At 43.0% G+C, this 15,699-nt stretch overlaps 1 protein-coding gene across 1 annotated transcript in view; it reads left to right on the top strand.

Annotated features, from left to right (window-relative positions):
* Window positions 1–3,742: 3,742 nt before the first annotated feature.
* Window positions 3,743–15,699, top strand: part of RNF8 (ring finger protein 8) — a 37,690-nt gene continuing 25,733 nt past the window's right edge. The window contains exons 1-2 of the mRNA XM_065885855.1: window positions 3,743–3,995; window positions 9,626–9,754. Of these exons, the coding sequence (XP_065741927.1) occupies window positions 3,885–3,995; window positions 9,626–9,754 (240 nt within the window). The 5' untranslated portion in view covers window positions 3,743–3,884. The remainder of the gene's footprint in view (window positions 3,996–9,625; window positions 9,755–15,699) is intronic.

Here is a 15,699-nt window from a genome sequence, read left to right on the forward strand (position 1 = left end):
AGTAAAAATATTCACAAAACTGGACATTTTTAAAAGAACAGGATAAAATCCTAATTAGATATCCTGATATATTCTTTCCACAAGCAAATGGGCCACCTTGTATACTCCCTGGGATACGGCCATTCCACCTTAGAGACCACTGCCAGACAGTAATGAATGCAACTTTGGGGCTAGAAAGATCCGGTCTCCAGCCCTGGCTTCAGTTCCCTGTGCTGCCATTTACTATAGAGTTTCATTCATTCATTCAATAAAAATGCCAGGAATGCAATGGAAAACAAGACATAACCTTCAAGAAGCTCATGGTAATGAGACCTTGGGCAACTCAGTAGTCTCAGGTTCCTCACAGGTAAATGGATGCAGGATGGTGTGAGAATCAAGTAAGATAATATAAAAAAATTTTGTAATAGTTACTAAAAAGTTGTACCTACTAATTCATTGCAGGGCTATTTGTGATCTCGAAAGACTGAAAAGAACACAACCATATATCAATAAGGGACTGGTTCAATAAACAACGGTACATCAGCACAATGGAGTAATACACATCGAAAAGAGGAAGGAGGACTATATGTTTATACTGCTATGGAGTGATGTCCATGATATATTGTTAAATAAAACAAGCAAGGTGCAGGTGTGGGGGAGGGTTGAATAGGTAAAGAATGGGGCATTTGTTCAGGGTGATGAAACTATTCTCTGTGATACTGTGCATGACATTATGCATTTGCCCAAACCCATAGAACTTTACATTCAAAGGAATGAACCTTAATGTATATAATTTTTAAAAATCATTTAGGAAGTCAGGGGATTTCAGATAGAATGCAGATGGTGGCAAAAGAATATAACTGTATGAAACAATCTCTTTGAAGGGGGTGGGGAAAAAGGGTGCTGACCTAAGTAAGTCTGGAAATAATCTATATGACTAAAGGCCTGTGTATAAGTTGTGTACTCTAACTGATAAAGTTGTTTTCCATGGGTGTATGGGTTAACAATACTATAACCACTATACATGTATACTGGAAATGATGATTAAGTAAATGGATGGCAGATGGTGGGAGCCAGGTTTCTCACTTTTGGAGTGGTGGTAGGTCACAGGTAAGCAAGAATGATCCAGCAATAATGCATTAGAGTTGTAAGACATCAGTATGCACATGTTTAGTTTACAGGTGGAGATATATATGTATGTTTATGTATATATGTTTGTGTATATACACGTTATTACATACAGACATACAATATACATGCGTGCATACCTACATAAATATTCATAAATGTATGGATATAAAGGGGTTAGTATTCACACATGTATTCACTGCTCTGCCTGTTGAGGGAACCAGTAACATCCCAGTAGCGATGAGCACACCCAGTGGCTAGATCTTTTTATTTTTTTTGCAGTATGCGGGCCTCTCAGTGTTGTGGCCTCTCCCGTTGCAGAGCACAGGCTCCGGCGCTCTGGAGGCGCAGGCTTAGCGGCCATGGCTCACGGGCCTAGTTACGCTCCACTTCCTTAAGGGCATGGTAACCACAGAAATTATTTGGAATTCTTCTGCATGGGAAATTTGTCTCTTCGTCCCCATTTATTTACCAAGTCATTTATTACATCATCAGTATGAACTCATGGATGATTATTTTATACTTTGTGCTATAATCCAATACCACTTTTTTTGTTACTCAAATTGTACCTACTTTGGCTGTTAAGAGCTCTTTCAATTGTCTACATTGTCCCTTTGGCATACTCCCATCATTGTGTTTTACTGAGCACTTCCTTACTTTCTAGACCTGGTATGAGCCATTTCTCCAAGGAGCCCTGCTTCCTTTTATTGGAAAATGGTATTAGAAACCAAGATCTAGCCACTGGGGCTTCCCTGGTGGCGCAGTGGTTGAGAGTCCGCCTGCCGATGCAGGGGACACGGCTTCGTGCCCCGGTCCGGGAAGATCCCACATGCCGCGGAGCGGCTGGGCCTGTGAGCCATGGCTGCTGAGCCTGCGTGTCCGGAGCCTGTGCTCCGCAATGGGAGAGGCCACAACAGTGAGAGGCCCGCGTACCGCAAAAAAAAACCCCAAAAAACAAAAAAACAAAAACAGAAACAGACTCACAGGCTTAGAAAACAAACTTATGGTTACCAAAGGGGAAGGGGGGGAGAGGGATAAATTAGGAGTTTGGGATTCACATATACACTCTACTATGTATAAAATAAACAACACGGTCCTACAGTATAGCCCTGGGAACTATATTTAACATCTTGTGATAAACCATAATGGAAAAGAATATGAAAAAGAACATATAGGGACTTCCCTGGTGGTCCAGTGGTTAAGACAGTGCTCCCAATGCAGGTGGCCCAAGTTGGATTCGTGGTCAGGGAGCTAGATCCTGCATGCGGCAACGAAGATCCCGCATGCCGCAACTAAAAGTGGGCGCAAATAATTAAATAAGTCAATAAATATTTTTTTGAAAAGAATATATATATGTATAACTGAGTCACTTTGCTCTACAGCAGAAATTAACACAACATTGTAAATCAACTATACGTCAATAAAATTTTTAAAAATTCATCCATTGGAAGTGTATGCTTCAAGGACTTTTTAGTAAATTTATACAGTTGTGCAATCATCACCACAATCTAGTTTCATTTTCACTTATTTTTAAAAATATTTTATTTATTTATTTATCTTGGCTGCATTGGTTCTTCATTGCTGCGCATGGGCTTTCTCTAGTTGCAGCGAGCAGGGGCTACTCTTCATTGTGGTGCACGGGCTTCTCAATTGGGTGGCTTCTCTTGTTGCGGAGCACGGGCTCTAGGTGCGTCGGCTTCAGTAGTTGTGGCTCACAGGCTCTAGAGATCAGTAGTTGTGGTGCACAGGTTTAGTTGTTCCATGGCATGTGGGATCTTCCCGGACCAGGGCTCGAGCCCGTGTCCCCTGCATTGGCAGGCGGATTCTTAACCACTGCACCACCAGGGAAGCCCTATTTATTTATTTTAATTCACTACAGTTGATGTACAATATTATGTGCCCGTGTATACCACAATTCAGTTTTAGAACATTTCTATCACCTCCGAAAATTCCAAGTCCATTGCATTCAACCCCCTGGTTTCCACACCTAGCAGCAGGTAACTGTGCTTTCTGCCTGGATAGACTTGCCTAGTACAGTCTAAGTTTTTTTTTTTTGTTTTTTTTGTTTTTTATATATATATATATATATTTTTTTTTTTTTGGCCGCGCCTTACGGCTTTCAGCTTGCTGGATCTTAGTTCCCCCACCAGGGATGGAATCCTGCGCAGGCAACAAAAGCGCACTGTCCGAACCACTGGACAGCCAGGGAATTCTTTTTTTTTTTTAATTTTTTTTCAGTCTGAGTTTTAAAAAATGCGGTAGTAAAAGAAGATCGTGCAAGAGAGGTGCTGTTTAGAAACAGGTTTAACAGATTTTAAATTTATCATAAGTTAAAAGTTGTTTAAAAGTTGTTTATAATTTTAAATAACATGGAAATCATTACAAAGCAAAATTTTTAAAAAGAGAGAGGAAAAGCGAGAAGAGGCTCCAGTGTGGGGAGGCTAGAACTGGGGTGGGGGCGCTATAAAGGGTGAGAGAGGCGTGTCGGGAGCATCAGGGCGCGTCGGGCAACAAGTGCCGTCCCTGGGGCTAGACCGCCCTCACCTGGTTTACAGGGTCCCGAGAGCCTTCCTCTCGCGCAGGCGCAGTGACTCCGGCTTGCCGGCCTTTGGCGGGCTGGGGGCGGAGCCCAAGCGAGCTTTCGCCTAGATCGCGAATGCTTAGCGATTGCTTCTGTCTGTAGTGTAGGTATGGCTCCCGCTAGGAAACTGAGAGGCGGCGGTAACCCGGGTCGGGGTCTCGCTCTGTGCTGACTGCGACCCAAGGCCGAGTGGGCTATGGGGGATCCTGGCTCCCTGGTCACGGAAGGCCGCGCTGGTGACCGGAGCTGGTGCTTGCGGCGTATGGGGATGAACGCCGAGTGGCTGCTGCTGGAGGATGGAAACGAGGTGAGGGGGAGGGCGTCTTCCTAAGGTGAGGGAAGGGAGTTGGAGCAGGCACGGGCCGGAGGGAGGCTCAACGGGCCGGAGGGAGGCCCGACGTCTCGGCGGGAGGGATGAATGGAAAAGTGGAGGTGGGAGAGGAAGTGAAGAGAGCGGTGAAGGGTGGGCCCTGCGGGGGAGGGAACGGAGAAAGGGGTCTGGTGCGAGTGGTTGGGGGGGGTCTGAGGTGGGCGGTGTCCGGGGGAGGTACTACTGTGTGGGAGAAAAGATGGCCCTGTGGAGAGCGGCCTAGGCCCGAGGGCCGAGCTGGGGCCGGTGTCAGGGTTGCGGGAAGGAGCCTGGTACAGGGGCAGAGCGAGAGGCGGGCGTAGAGGATGTGAGGACTGCTGGGGTTTCGCGGGGGAAGGAGGCGACTGTGTTGATGGGTTGGGAGGCTGGCACGGCACCTATTGGGGTCGCACCCGGAGCACCCGGCTGCTCCCTGCTGGGGCGGCGGAACTGGCAGGCGGAGCTGCCCCAACTTCCGAGAGTCACGGAACCGTCCGGGTTCTGGGGCGGGGGGGGGAACCTTGGAGGACTGCTGAGAGCGTGAACTTTCTCAAGTTTATTTTGAAAAAGATTGCGAGTTTGAGGTCGTGTCCCTTAAAATACTCAGACTTTTACGTAAAAATGCCCTTTTCCTTTCCGACTCTTGAGGAAAATTGGCGCTTTGGTATGGGCCACAATTATCCTGTGAGTCTCGGTACTGCCGACTGGCACCCCCTTAGATGGGTTGAGGTAGGGCTACAGAAATACGAGAATTCTCTCCAGAAGCTGCTTATGATGTTCTCTAATGCGGTTATAAATGCAAAGAGAAGAAGTTAAAGAGGACAGGTGAGGCACGGTTTCAGTTGGGCGCGAGGACTCGGGAGGTGGTTCTAGAGAGGGTGATGGAAGAGAGGTGGGGGGAGAGTGCAATCAGCTTGGGAAGGAGGGCTGGATCAGGGACCAGCTTGTGGTGATTGGGAACCGTTTTGGTTTTGGAAATGATTTGTGTGAAGGATAAAGAAGTCTTTTGATAATTTTGTATGTTTAACTAGATTTTTCCTGTAAGTTACATAGTCTCAATTCAGTCTCCCAGGTATTTACTGAGTACTTGCATTGTTTGCTGTAGTATGAGAGGGACACATAATGATGACTTTTGCTCTCAAAGAGTTTATTGCTTGAACGGGGAAAGAGGATTTTATGCAGTGAAGCAGTTTGAGAACATCCAGGCAGACTGTATGATCAAGTGCCAAATGTGGTTTATTTAGTACTATTCTAAGAACAGTCAGAGGAGGAATTCAGGTCCAGCCTTAAATGTTGCTAGATTTGGGGATTATAAAGGATTACTTGTATGCTGTGGATTGAAGAACACGAGGAAGATACCTCTGCCCCCAGTCTCTCTTCTATCCACGTTATCAGTGCCTAAAAGTCCATATTAGGCATTCATTCTGTCAGCTCGAGCATTGGCCTTCCCGGCACGACCCTTTCCAAAAGCATACCTTTAGGAAGTTTAACAAATGAAGTAATAATATATAATATAATATATAATAATATATAGTGAAGTAAATAATATATAGTTACTGAATAATAGTAACTATACCTTATTTTGTATAGGACTGGGCTTTCACATACATCACTTAATCTGAGCCCTGCACATATACCACACTCACACACAACCCTGTAACGAATTTAGTGGTCATGTTAATTGTTCTTTAAGATTCAGTTATGGTGGATTAATTCATTACTTCTGAATAGCTTGGTAGCACTGAGAGTCTTGGGGAGGGGGCAGGCAGAAAGGTTAAAGCCCCTGCAGCAAGGACAAGAGGACTATAAAGTACTCCTACACATATTTTAAACTATCAGATAATTTTGTGTGAGACCACTGCTATGAGGGGAGAGCCATATAAGCCAGAGTGAATGGTGAAGATATAGCAAGAAGACTGGCTTGCCTTGGGACCTGTGTGGAGGAGAGGCCTCCCAGGCCTGGCTGTCTGCAAGGTCGGACCTTAGGAAGTAGTTGGAGCATAGCCTGCAGTGTGTATGGACAGAGGCCTGAGTCAAAGCCAAGAGATGAAGTCTTGCTTATATTATAATGGTCCCCAAACCATAGCACAGGCCTGTGTGCACAAGATTTTAGGAGGTGTGCTGATATTACTTAGTTATAATGAGAGTAAAGTCAGTTTCTTGCCTTCCCAGTACCCCTCAGATTCTCAACTACAATAATAAAACAAGGTTTCTCTCATTTCATTGAAGGGAATACTGTAGTAAATTGTCTGCCTGAATGGGTGTCTTTAAACTTCTTAAACCAATCCAGAGAGTTTGGTAGAAAAACAAATTAGATAGAGATTTATTGCAAATTAGCTAGTTCCCAGGCCCTGTAAGTGTTTAGGCCTTTGGGGGAAATCATAGTGTCTTCATTTTTCTCTTTTCTTCTCCTGTATTTGGTTTTCATGAAGCTCTTTGCCCTAAGAGGGTTGGAAAAAGGAAAAGGATGGTCCTAGAGGAGTTGTTGGTCATTTGGGAAACAGTAGGAGTCATGCCTAGGAGGGAAGCATTAGCGAAGGTGGGAAAGGACAAGATGAACTTGTAGACCAATACTGTCAATAAGCTCAAAGGCTTGCAAAACTGTTGTAAATGGAAACAGTCCCCAGCAACGAGTTGGCAGTTTGTTGGCACTCAGTTCCCATGGGGAATTTAGTTTTATGTTATGCATGGTGCTGGGATATTCAAATAAGCTCATGCAGACTCTAACCATGGTGTGGATGAATTATCAATATATCAAGGTCAATTCTAGGACCAAACAGTGAAGGGAAAGACAAAAAAAGAGTGTTTTTTCCTTCCTTTCCTGGATTCAGAGTTCATAGGAGGTGATTTCAGAGAAAGGAGCTCATCTCCCTTTTTTGTATTACTTTCTCCAGGCTACCCATAATGGCAATGACTGTCTCCCCTCAGGTATTAAAATGGAATATTTAACACTTTATTTATTAGAAATAAAGCTACCTAAATGGAAATTCTTACTGAATATGGATGACAGATAAATCCTTAAACGTTCCAATTTTAAAGGGTATGTATATTAATTCAGAGGAACTTCTATAATTAATGGAATGTCTGGCAAACTGTCAAAGCGTTGAAAAACTTCAGATTCAGAGTTTTGGTGGAGGTGATCACCACAACATTTTAGAGGGGAACAAGTCAGATTATAAGGTTCTTGGCTGCTGCTCCATAGTTTCCAGTGGTAATAACCCATTTTCCAACTTCTGACCTAAAAAAATGCCCATCTCCTGGAATCTGGGAGGACTCATAAGCAAGAACTCTTTATTCTTCCATTTATTCACAGATATTTACTGAGCAGAAAGAGGCTCTGAGGAGTACAGGGTACTGTGGTATACAAGACAGATAAGGTCCCTGCTCATGAAATATAAATTCTAAATATAAATTTAGAAAAGTAAATAAAAGTAGACAAAAATAAATGAAACAAGCAGGATAATTTTGGATGTGGTAAGTGCATGCTAATAATGTGAAGGCATGCAATGGCCAGGGAGGGATCAGGCAGCAACTTTAGATCAGGTAATCAAGGTAGGCCTCTGAGGAGCTGAAACTTGAAAGATAAGGAGCCCGTGCAAATGGATGAGAGAAGGATGTTCTAATCAGAGGGGACAGGTGAAAGTACCCTCAGGTAGTGTTTCTGACCATAATGTGAGATAACACTAAAAAGGTAGAGGGGGTTAGGACATTGAGGGCCTTAAAGGCTGTGAAAGGAGGTTTGGATTATTAGAGAATTTTAAGAAGGGAAAAGATCTGGTTTAAAGTTTTTACATTACCACCCCAGCTACTGTGTGAAGAATGGGGGCTGGCACAGGAGCAAAAACAGCATAACTGGAGGAAACAGTGCTGTTTGGATTAAGGTAGTGGCCACCGAGAGAGAGAGAAGTGAATAGATTAGGGCATGTTTGAATTAACAGCCAGTAGATTTTGCTGATGATTTGAATGTGAGGATGAGGGATGTAGAGTGAATCAAAGATGGCTTCTGGGTTTGGGGCTAAGCAGTAGGTTGGGTGGTAGTGTCAGTTGCTGAGATGAGAGTTTGTGGGGAGGAATAGATTGGGACAAAGCATCGTGGTGGTCTTTGAGGGACTCAGGAGGACAGGCATGATTTTGAAAGAATTCAACAGGAACAAAAAGTGCAGCTTTTAGAAAACCACAGACTATTTGGCTTAATGTTCCCAGGTTAGGTTGGGGTATGGGTCATTAAAGAGGTGGCGTGTGCACCAAGAAGAATAAGCAGGGAATTCTACGACCTGGATCCCAGAAGAATTTTATTTCCTTCCTTGACAGGGTTATTATGAACTTGATTGGTCTTTCAGGGAAATATGGTAGATGTGAACTGGGACTTCTTTGCAACCTTTTCTAGAGGCTCTCATGCTGTACTTGTGGATAAGATGGAAAACAAGGACTTTTCCATCTTTTGGTTGAATTATAACTGGTTCAAGGTGTTCCTAGATTGTGTGGTGGAATGTTTACTAGGCTTTCCTGAGAGCTTTGCCTTTGGTTACAACCTGTTTTAATCTTTTTATCTGTCTTGAATGAAGGTACAGAGGGCATCATATCAATTTGGTGGGTGACTCCAAGCAGAAGGGATATTGAGTATGTCTGATGGCAGATGAAAAATTCAGAAAGGTCTTGACAAGCTCATGATAGGCTGAACTAACAAGATGAAATTTAATAGGAATCAATGTAAGGTCCTGCCCTTGAATTCAAATTTACCAACTAGTCAAGTATAGGACAGAAGAGACATAACTTAGCATAAAAATTCTTAGGGGAGGGTTAGACCAAGAAATTTAATCATTCCTAAGCCTAAGGATACGTTGGCAGTATGATAGATCTGCTGTGAAAGCTAATGCAATTTATATGCTCCAGTGATAAAATCTAGAACTAGGAAAGTGATACTTGCATTGACTATGTAATAAAAATTAGGTTTATTTTTCTTAATGTGGCATCCAGGAATAAAAATAAACCAGGAGTCTCTTCACAGACCTATTAGGATGGCAAAAAGACTCAAACCTATGCCGTGGAGTTACGTTGAAGTAACTGGGAACGTAGGGCCAAGAAAAGGGAAGATTCAGTAGACACTTTACAGTTGTCATGTGAAGGGGGATTGGAGATTTTCTGGTGGTGCCCAGGGCAGAGCCTGGGCTGATGGATGGAATTTATAGGAAGAAAGATGCCAAGTCAGAGCCATTAAAAAATTGGAAGGACTGTCTTATGTAGAAGCTATAGTTCTTGGCAGTGTTTAAGACTAGTTGATGGGGTTGTGTAGAAGGAATTCCTCCATCCCATGAGTGGCTGAACCAGGTGACCTTTCAGAGTCCTACCAACCCTGACAGTCCATGATTAATGTTCAGCTGTCTCTTGTCACAACTTTTTACCTTTCTCTAGCCAGTGGCTCCCATGGCAGCTGAAGGAGGAGATGGCCAGTGAGCTGTCTGGGTTTCATGGGAGTCTGGTTTCATAAGTCAGGACTTGTGGATACTCCTGGTTGACAAGATTGTAAAGGACCTCTCTTTTCAGTACGGTGGCTGATTGTGTCTCTTACATTGTCGTTGTCTTCCTAGGTGACTGTAGGGCGAGGATTTGGTGTCACATACCAGTTGGTATCAAAAATCTGCCCTCTGATGATTTCCCGAAACCACTGTATTTTGAAGCAGAATGCCGAGGGCCAATGGACAATTATGGACAACAAGGTACAGTAATCCATGGAAGCCTAGTTACTTTTATTGAATTTTTGTTTATTTTTAAGTTAGGGTTCCCCCCCACCCCGCTGAGGTAATACATGGTACAAAATTAAAAGGTTCAAAATTAAAAGAAGATATCTTCTCCCCTAGCTACCCACTTGTCTTTCCCAGAGACAACTACTTCTCTATGTTGCCAGAGATTAGATTATGCCACAATAAAGTCTAATGACTTGAAGTTAGTTACTTTGTAGGGAACACCTGAATTGGGGCAATAGGTCCTATTCCAGAAACTAGATTAAGTTACCAGGGGACTTGGTCTCTTGTGAGTTGGAGGTCCAGAGATCTCGGGAATCTGACAAAGATTCTGGAGTACAACTGTGATTCAGGACATGGCGGGTGGGGAGGAACTGAGCTGACTGCACTTAGCTCCTTTTCTTTCCCACTTCTTTCCATCAGAGCAAACCCCTCCTCTCACTTTTCACCTCTTTCATGTATTAGTGCTCTAAGGAAGATTTCCTTTGAATATAGGGGTTTTTGTTGCTTGAAACAAATTTGAAAACCACAGATCAAATGTGAATACTAAGGGAGGTGAAATAGTGTATAAAACCCAGCAATTAGGAAATACCTAAAGTGCAGATATACAAGCACCTGCGAATAGTGAAAATATAGAGTGTGAAGTGAGAGAAATTCTGATGTCAACAGTTAAGGATTAGGAAGTGTGAAAAGTCTTTGGACACCATTTTGCACTGCTCTGGTTGAAAGGATTTTAAAGATACCTGTTAGAAGGAAGGGTATTGAAATGATTCTGAGACCAATTCCAACGGGTGTGGGGACGTCCCCCCACCCATCTGTCAACCCGAGATAGCATCAGATTCCACCGGTAAAGGGCTCAGTCCCACAAGACCACCCTCCACTTCAGATGCCAGTCACAACCCAGGTTAAAATGCCACGTTAACATCTGTGCTTCTGACCAACTGGCTATAGGTTGGAAGTTCCAAGGACCCTATCCTTGAACTTCAGGTGCCAGTTGCCAAGTCCAGGTTTTCACCTGTACTTCTGGCTGACTGGCTATAAATCAGAGGTCCCCATTGCCGCCTCCCACTTTGGATTTAATTAATTAGCTTCAGAGTGATTCACAATTCAGGAATACATTTACTTAGATTTACCAGTTTATTATAAAAGGATATGGTCTGGGTTACAGGTGAACATCCAAATGAAAGAGACTCATAGGGCAAGGTATATGGGAAGGGGCATGGAGCGTCCATGCCCTGCCCCTCTCCTAGCACGTCCAAGTGTTCACCAAACAGGAAGCTCTCCAAACCCCATCCTTTTGGGTGTCTATGGAGGCTTCATTACATTTGTGTACTTGATTGAATCATTAGCCAGTGGTGATCAACCACTAGCCCCTCCCCCTTATTAAGGGGGTTGAGGGGTGAGACTGAAAGTTCCAACTCTCCAATCACAGGATTGGTTCCCCTGGCACTCAGCCCTCATAGGTGACCCTCCAAAAGTCACCTCATTAACATAGCAAAAGTTACCTTGATCTCTTACCACTTAGGAAATTTCAAGGGTTTTAGAAGCTCTGTGCTAGAAATGGGGATGAATACCAAATATATATTTCTTTTTATAATTCATAGTATCGCAGGTATTCTATAGGCCTGCCCAGCGGCCTCATTTTGCATGCATAAACCTGCTAGATTTAAGCTGTTGTAGAAAGTACCTTCCTGCACTAGGATTAAGTTGAGTTGGCATGGTGTTGAAAGAGAGCATAAATGCTAAGTAAATTGGTTCAGCACTCTTGGCAAGGCACTGTGAGCAAAATATAAATTGGCACCGAAAAGGGGACCTTAGAGATGATCTATTTTAGCCCCTTCTGTGCACAGTTGAGTCTGAACAAACCTTGCTGCTTGGGACAATTCAACTTCTGGTCTCCCAGCAGCTAGAGCAGTGGTCCTCAGCCCTGTTTCCAATTTTGCCCATACATGGGAGACTTTTTAAAAATACTGGAGATAGCACATTAAAATTAAGAATTTCCATTCATCAAAAGATATCATTAAGAGAGTGAAAGTAAGGTCAGAGTGGAAGATACTTGCTACACATATAATCAGTGAAGGGCTTATACTCGGATGTATATAGAACTCCAACTCAATGAGAAAAAGAAAGTATTAAAAATGGGCAGGGGCTTCCCTGGTGGCGCAGTGGTTAAGAATTCGCCTGCCAATGCAGGGGACGTGGGTTTGACCTCTGGTCCGGGAAGATCCCACATGCCACGGAGCAACTAATCCCGTGCGCCACAACTGCTGAGCCTGCTCTCTAGGGCCCGCGAGCCACAACTACTGAGCCTGCGCACCACAACTGCTGAAGCCCACGTGCCTAGAGCTTGTACTCCATAGCAAGAGAAGTCACCGCAATGAGAAGCCTGTGCACCGCAACAAAGAGTAGCCCCCACTCTCCGCAACTAGAGAAAGCCCATGCACAGCAATGAAGACCCAACGCAGCCAAAAATAAATAAACTAAAATAAATAAATTAAAAAAAAATAAAAATGGGCAAGAGGCAAGCACTTCACAAAAGATTCTTTCCAAATGTTCAGTAGCCATGAAACATTGTCCGACTTCATTCGTGATCAGATTATTTATTTGATCAATAAATAATACAAATACAAATTATTTATTTATTTTTGGCTGCGTTGGGTCTTCGTTGCTGTGCGCGGGCTTTCTCTAGTTGTGGTGAGCGGGGACTGCTTTTCGTTGCAGTGCGTGGGCTTCTCATTGTGGTGGCTTCTCTTGTTGCAGAGCACGGGCTCTAGGTGCACCGTCTTCAGTAGTTGTGGCACGTGGGCTCAGTGGTTGTGGCTCGCGGGCTCTAGAGCACAGTCTCAGTAGTTGTGGTGCACGGGCTTAGTTGCTCTGTGGCATGTGGGATCTTCCCGGACCAGGGCTCAAACCCGTGTCCACTGAACTGGCAGGCGAATTCTCAACCACTGTGCCACCGGGGAAGTCCCTGGGAAATACAAATTAAAAGCATGATGGAATACCACAACACACCTTGTAGTCAGAGAGTAACTATAATTAAATTTTGATGATGCCAGACATTAGTACAGGTATGGAGCAAGTAGTCTTTTGGTAGAAGTGTAAATTGGTACAACTATTTTGGAAAATTATTTGGCATTATTTATTAAAGTTGCGTATGTATGTATGTGTATATACATACATACATACATACACACATACAGTATTTTCACTCCTAGGGAAGCAACCCAAATGTCTTTCAACAGTAGAATGGATAAATAAACTGTGGGATATTCTTACAATGAAACACTATACTGTAATGAATTTGAATGAATTACTGCTATATCCAACAACACGGATAAATCTCGCAAATGTAATATTGAGTGAAAGAAAACAGACACAAAAAAATACTTTTTTTTTTTTTGGCTGTGCCACCTGGCATGCGGGATCTTAGTTCCCCAGCTGGGGATCAAACCCACGCCCCTTGCAGTGGAAGTGCGGATTCTTAACCACTGGACCGGCAGGGAAGTCCCAAGAATACATATTATTTCATGCCATTTGTATAATGTTCAAAACCAGGCAAAACTAACGTGTGATGTTAAGCCAGGCTAGTAGTCACTTTATGGGGTGGTGGGGGGGACTTAGCGGCTAGAAGGAGGCATAAGGATGTTTCTGGGATGCTGATAATGTGGGGATTTTTTGTTTTTTTTTAAACCTTGTAGTTATACTGAGTGTTCATTTTGTGATATTCACCTAGTTGTGCATTTATGATTTGTATGTTTTTATGTTTGTATGTTATGTTTTAGTAAAGAATTTTTAAAAATATTGACTGATACACCTATTAGAAGAGCTAAAATAAAACACTACCAAGTGCTGGTGAGCATGCAGAGTAACTGGAACTCTTAAAACACTGCAACTGAGGAAACAAAATAGTACTGCCACTTTGAAAAACAGTTTGGCAGTTTCTTACAGTTAAACATACACTTACCCAGCGATTCCATTTTTAGGTATTTACCCCAAATTAATGGAAACTTATGTTCTCACAGAAACTTGTACCTGAATGTTTAGAGTGGTTTTATTCATAATCACCAAAAACTGGAAGAAAACAACTAGGGAACAGAGAAACAAGCTGATATACCCATACTCTGGAGTACTACTCAACAATAAAAATACCAAGCTACTGTAATGCAACCAAGTGGACACATCTCAGAGCCATCATGCTAAGCGAAAGCAGCCAAACTCAAAAGGGTACATACAGTGTATGATTCCATTTATACAACATTATGGAAAAGGCAGACCTTTGTAGAGACCAGATGAGTAGCTGCCTGGATATGGGTGAAGGGTTGACTGCAAAGGGACCCTGTGTCTTAATATGATTTTACACAGTGTTTGTGTCTAAACCTGGCTTTAAAAATTCTGATGCCTAGGTCCCACCTCTGACCAATTAATTGTCTAAGGATGAGACTCAGGCACTGCTATTTGTTCTAAACGTTTCCAGGTGATTTCACTCTACAGTTAGGGCTGAGAACCACTGAGCTACATAAGTCATCTAGAGAACTGCAAGGAAACATTGGCTTTTGGCTTTGGGTTTCCACTGTTCTCAACAACCAATTAAAAATGCTGGACAGAGATTGAGCATTAAGTGAAGTAATTAGTATTTAAGGGGGTGAGGGTTATTCCACCTTTTCCTCATTGATTACTGAGACATTGGGCAGGCTTTTCTTTGGTTATCACTTTGCTGCTGCTGACATTGTTCAGACTGGTGATTATGAAAACCAGCATCAAGAAAGTATTGAACAGAGTTTGATTTGTTTAAACCATTGTATTTGAAATCATATCCTGGGCAGTACTTGACTGTTCCTGTATAGCCACGGTATATTCATCTTTTCTACAGTCACTGTGTGAACAGAACCATTTTGGGCCTTTGGTCCAAATTATACTACTAGGTGTCACCGAAGAGTGATTAATGGGTAAACAGAGGCATCCAAGGATAAAATGTGACGGAAAAATTTTGAGAGCTTATTTTTCAGACCTAAAGGGCTCTGAAGGAAGGCAGGTTAATACAGAGGATCTAGTGGAGGGCTGCCATACATCTCAAGTGTTTGCCCCAGATTTTTAGGGAATCCTTGTTCTCTCTCGTCTTGGGCTACTTCTATAACCTTCTTTATTTGTTTAACATTATCTTTGCCTTTGAGTTTTTCTTAAATGTCTGTATCTTGGCATTAGGTGGCCTCCTGTGTCATATTACTTTCCCTGAGACTGTTTTCCTATGTATATTTTAAAATTGACTCTTCTGATCTCCATCCGCCTCCTTTGTTAATTCCTTGTGTGTTGTTTCAGAAGTCTGCAGAACCGATCACTTCCTATAATTTCTCAGGCTGAATATGAATAGAAAGTTTAGGAGAAGGTTGACAGATAAGCCAGGTTAGGCCCAAGGCAGTGAGGTAAAAGCCAGTCTTTCTGTGTGTTTCTGTGCTCGTCTTTCGCTCCCTCTCCCTGCTTGAGCCAAATAATATAGAACCAGAAACCAGGGCCTAATACCAAACCAGAGCTGAGATCCAGTCTCTACTCCCCTGGATCCCCTGTGCCTTGTGGTCCAGCCCCCTGTCCTTCATATTTGGGTTGACCAGGTATTTTTTCTTCGTGAGTGTAGGTAGCTATTTTTACCAACATAAGCATAAGCCTTAGTCCCTGTTCAGATGTGAGCTTCACCTCTGTCCTGTCCCCCAAAGTTAAGTCCTGGATATGGGTTAAAATGCCCACTAGTCTCTTTAAACTTTAAATGCTGCATTTGCTTCAGGTCTATTTTAGGACCTATCATCTCCATTTAGCATCTCTTAGCTAACCCAGCTCTACATGATATTCCTTTACATTTATAGGCTGTGCTATGTAATCCCACATTTGCTTAAATATGCCCTTGTGTTTTGCTTTCCATGGTCAGCTGC

Source organism: Phocoena phocoena, chromosome 10 (assembly GCF_963924675.1).
Source record: "Phocoena phocoena chromosome 10, mPhoPho1.1, whole genome shotgun sequence".
NCBI classification, from domain to species: domain Eukaryota; kingdom Metazoa; phylum Chordata; class Mammalia; order Artiodactyla; family Phocoenidae; genus Phocoena; species Phocoena phocoena.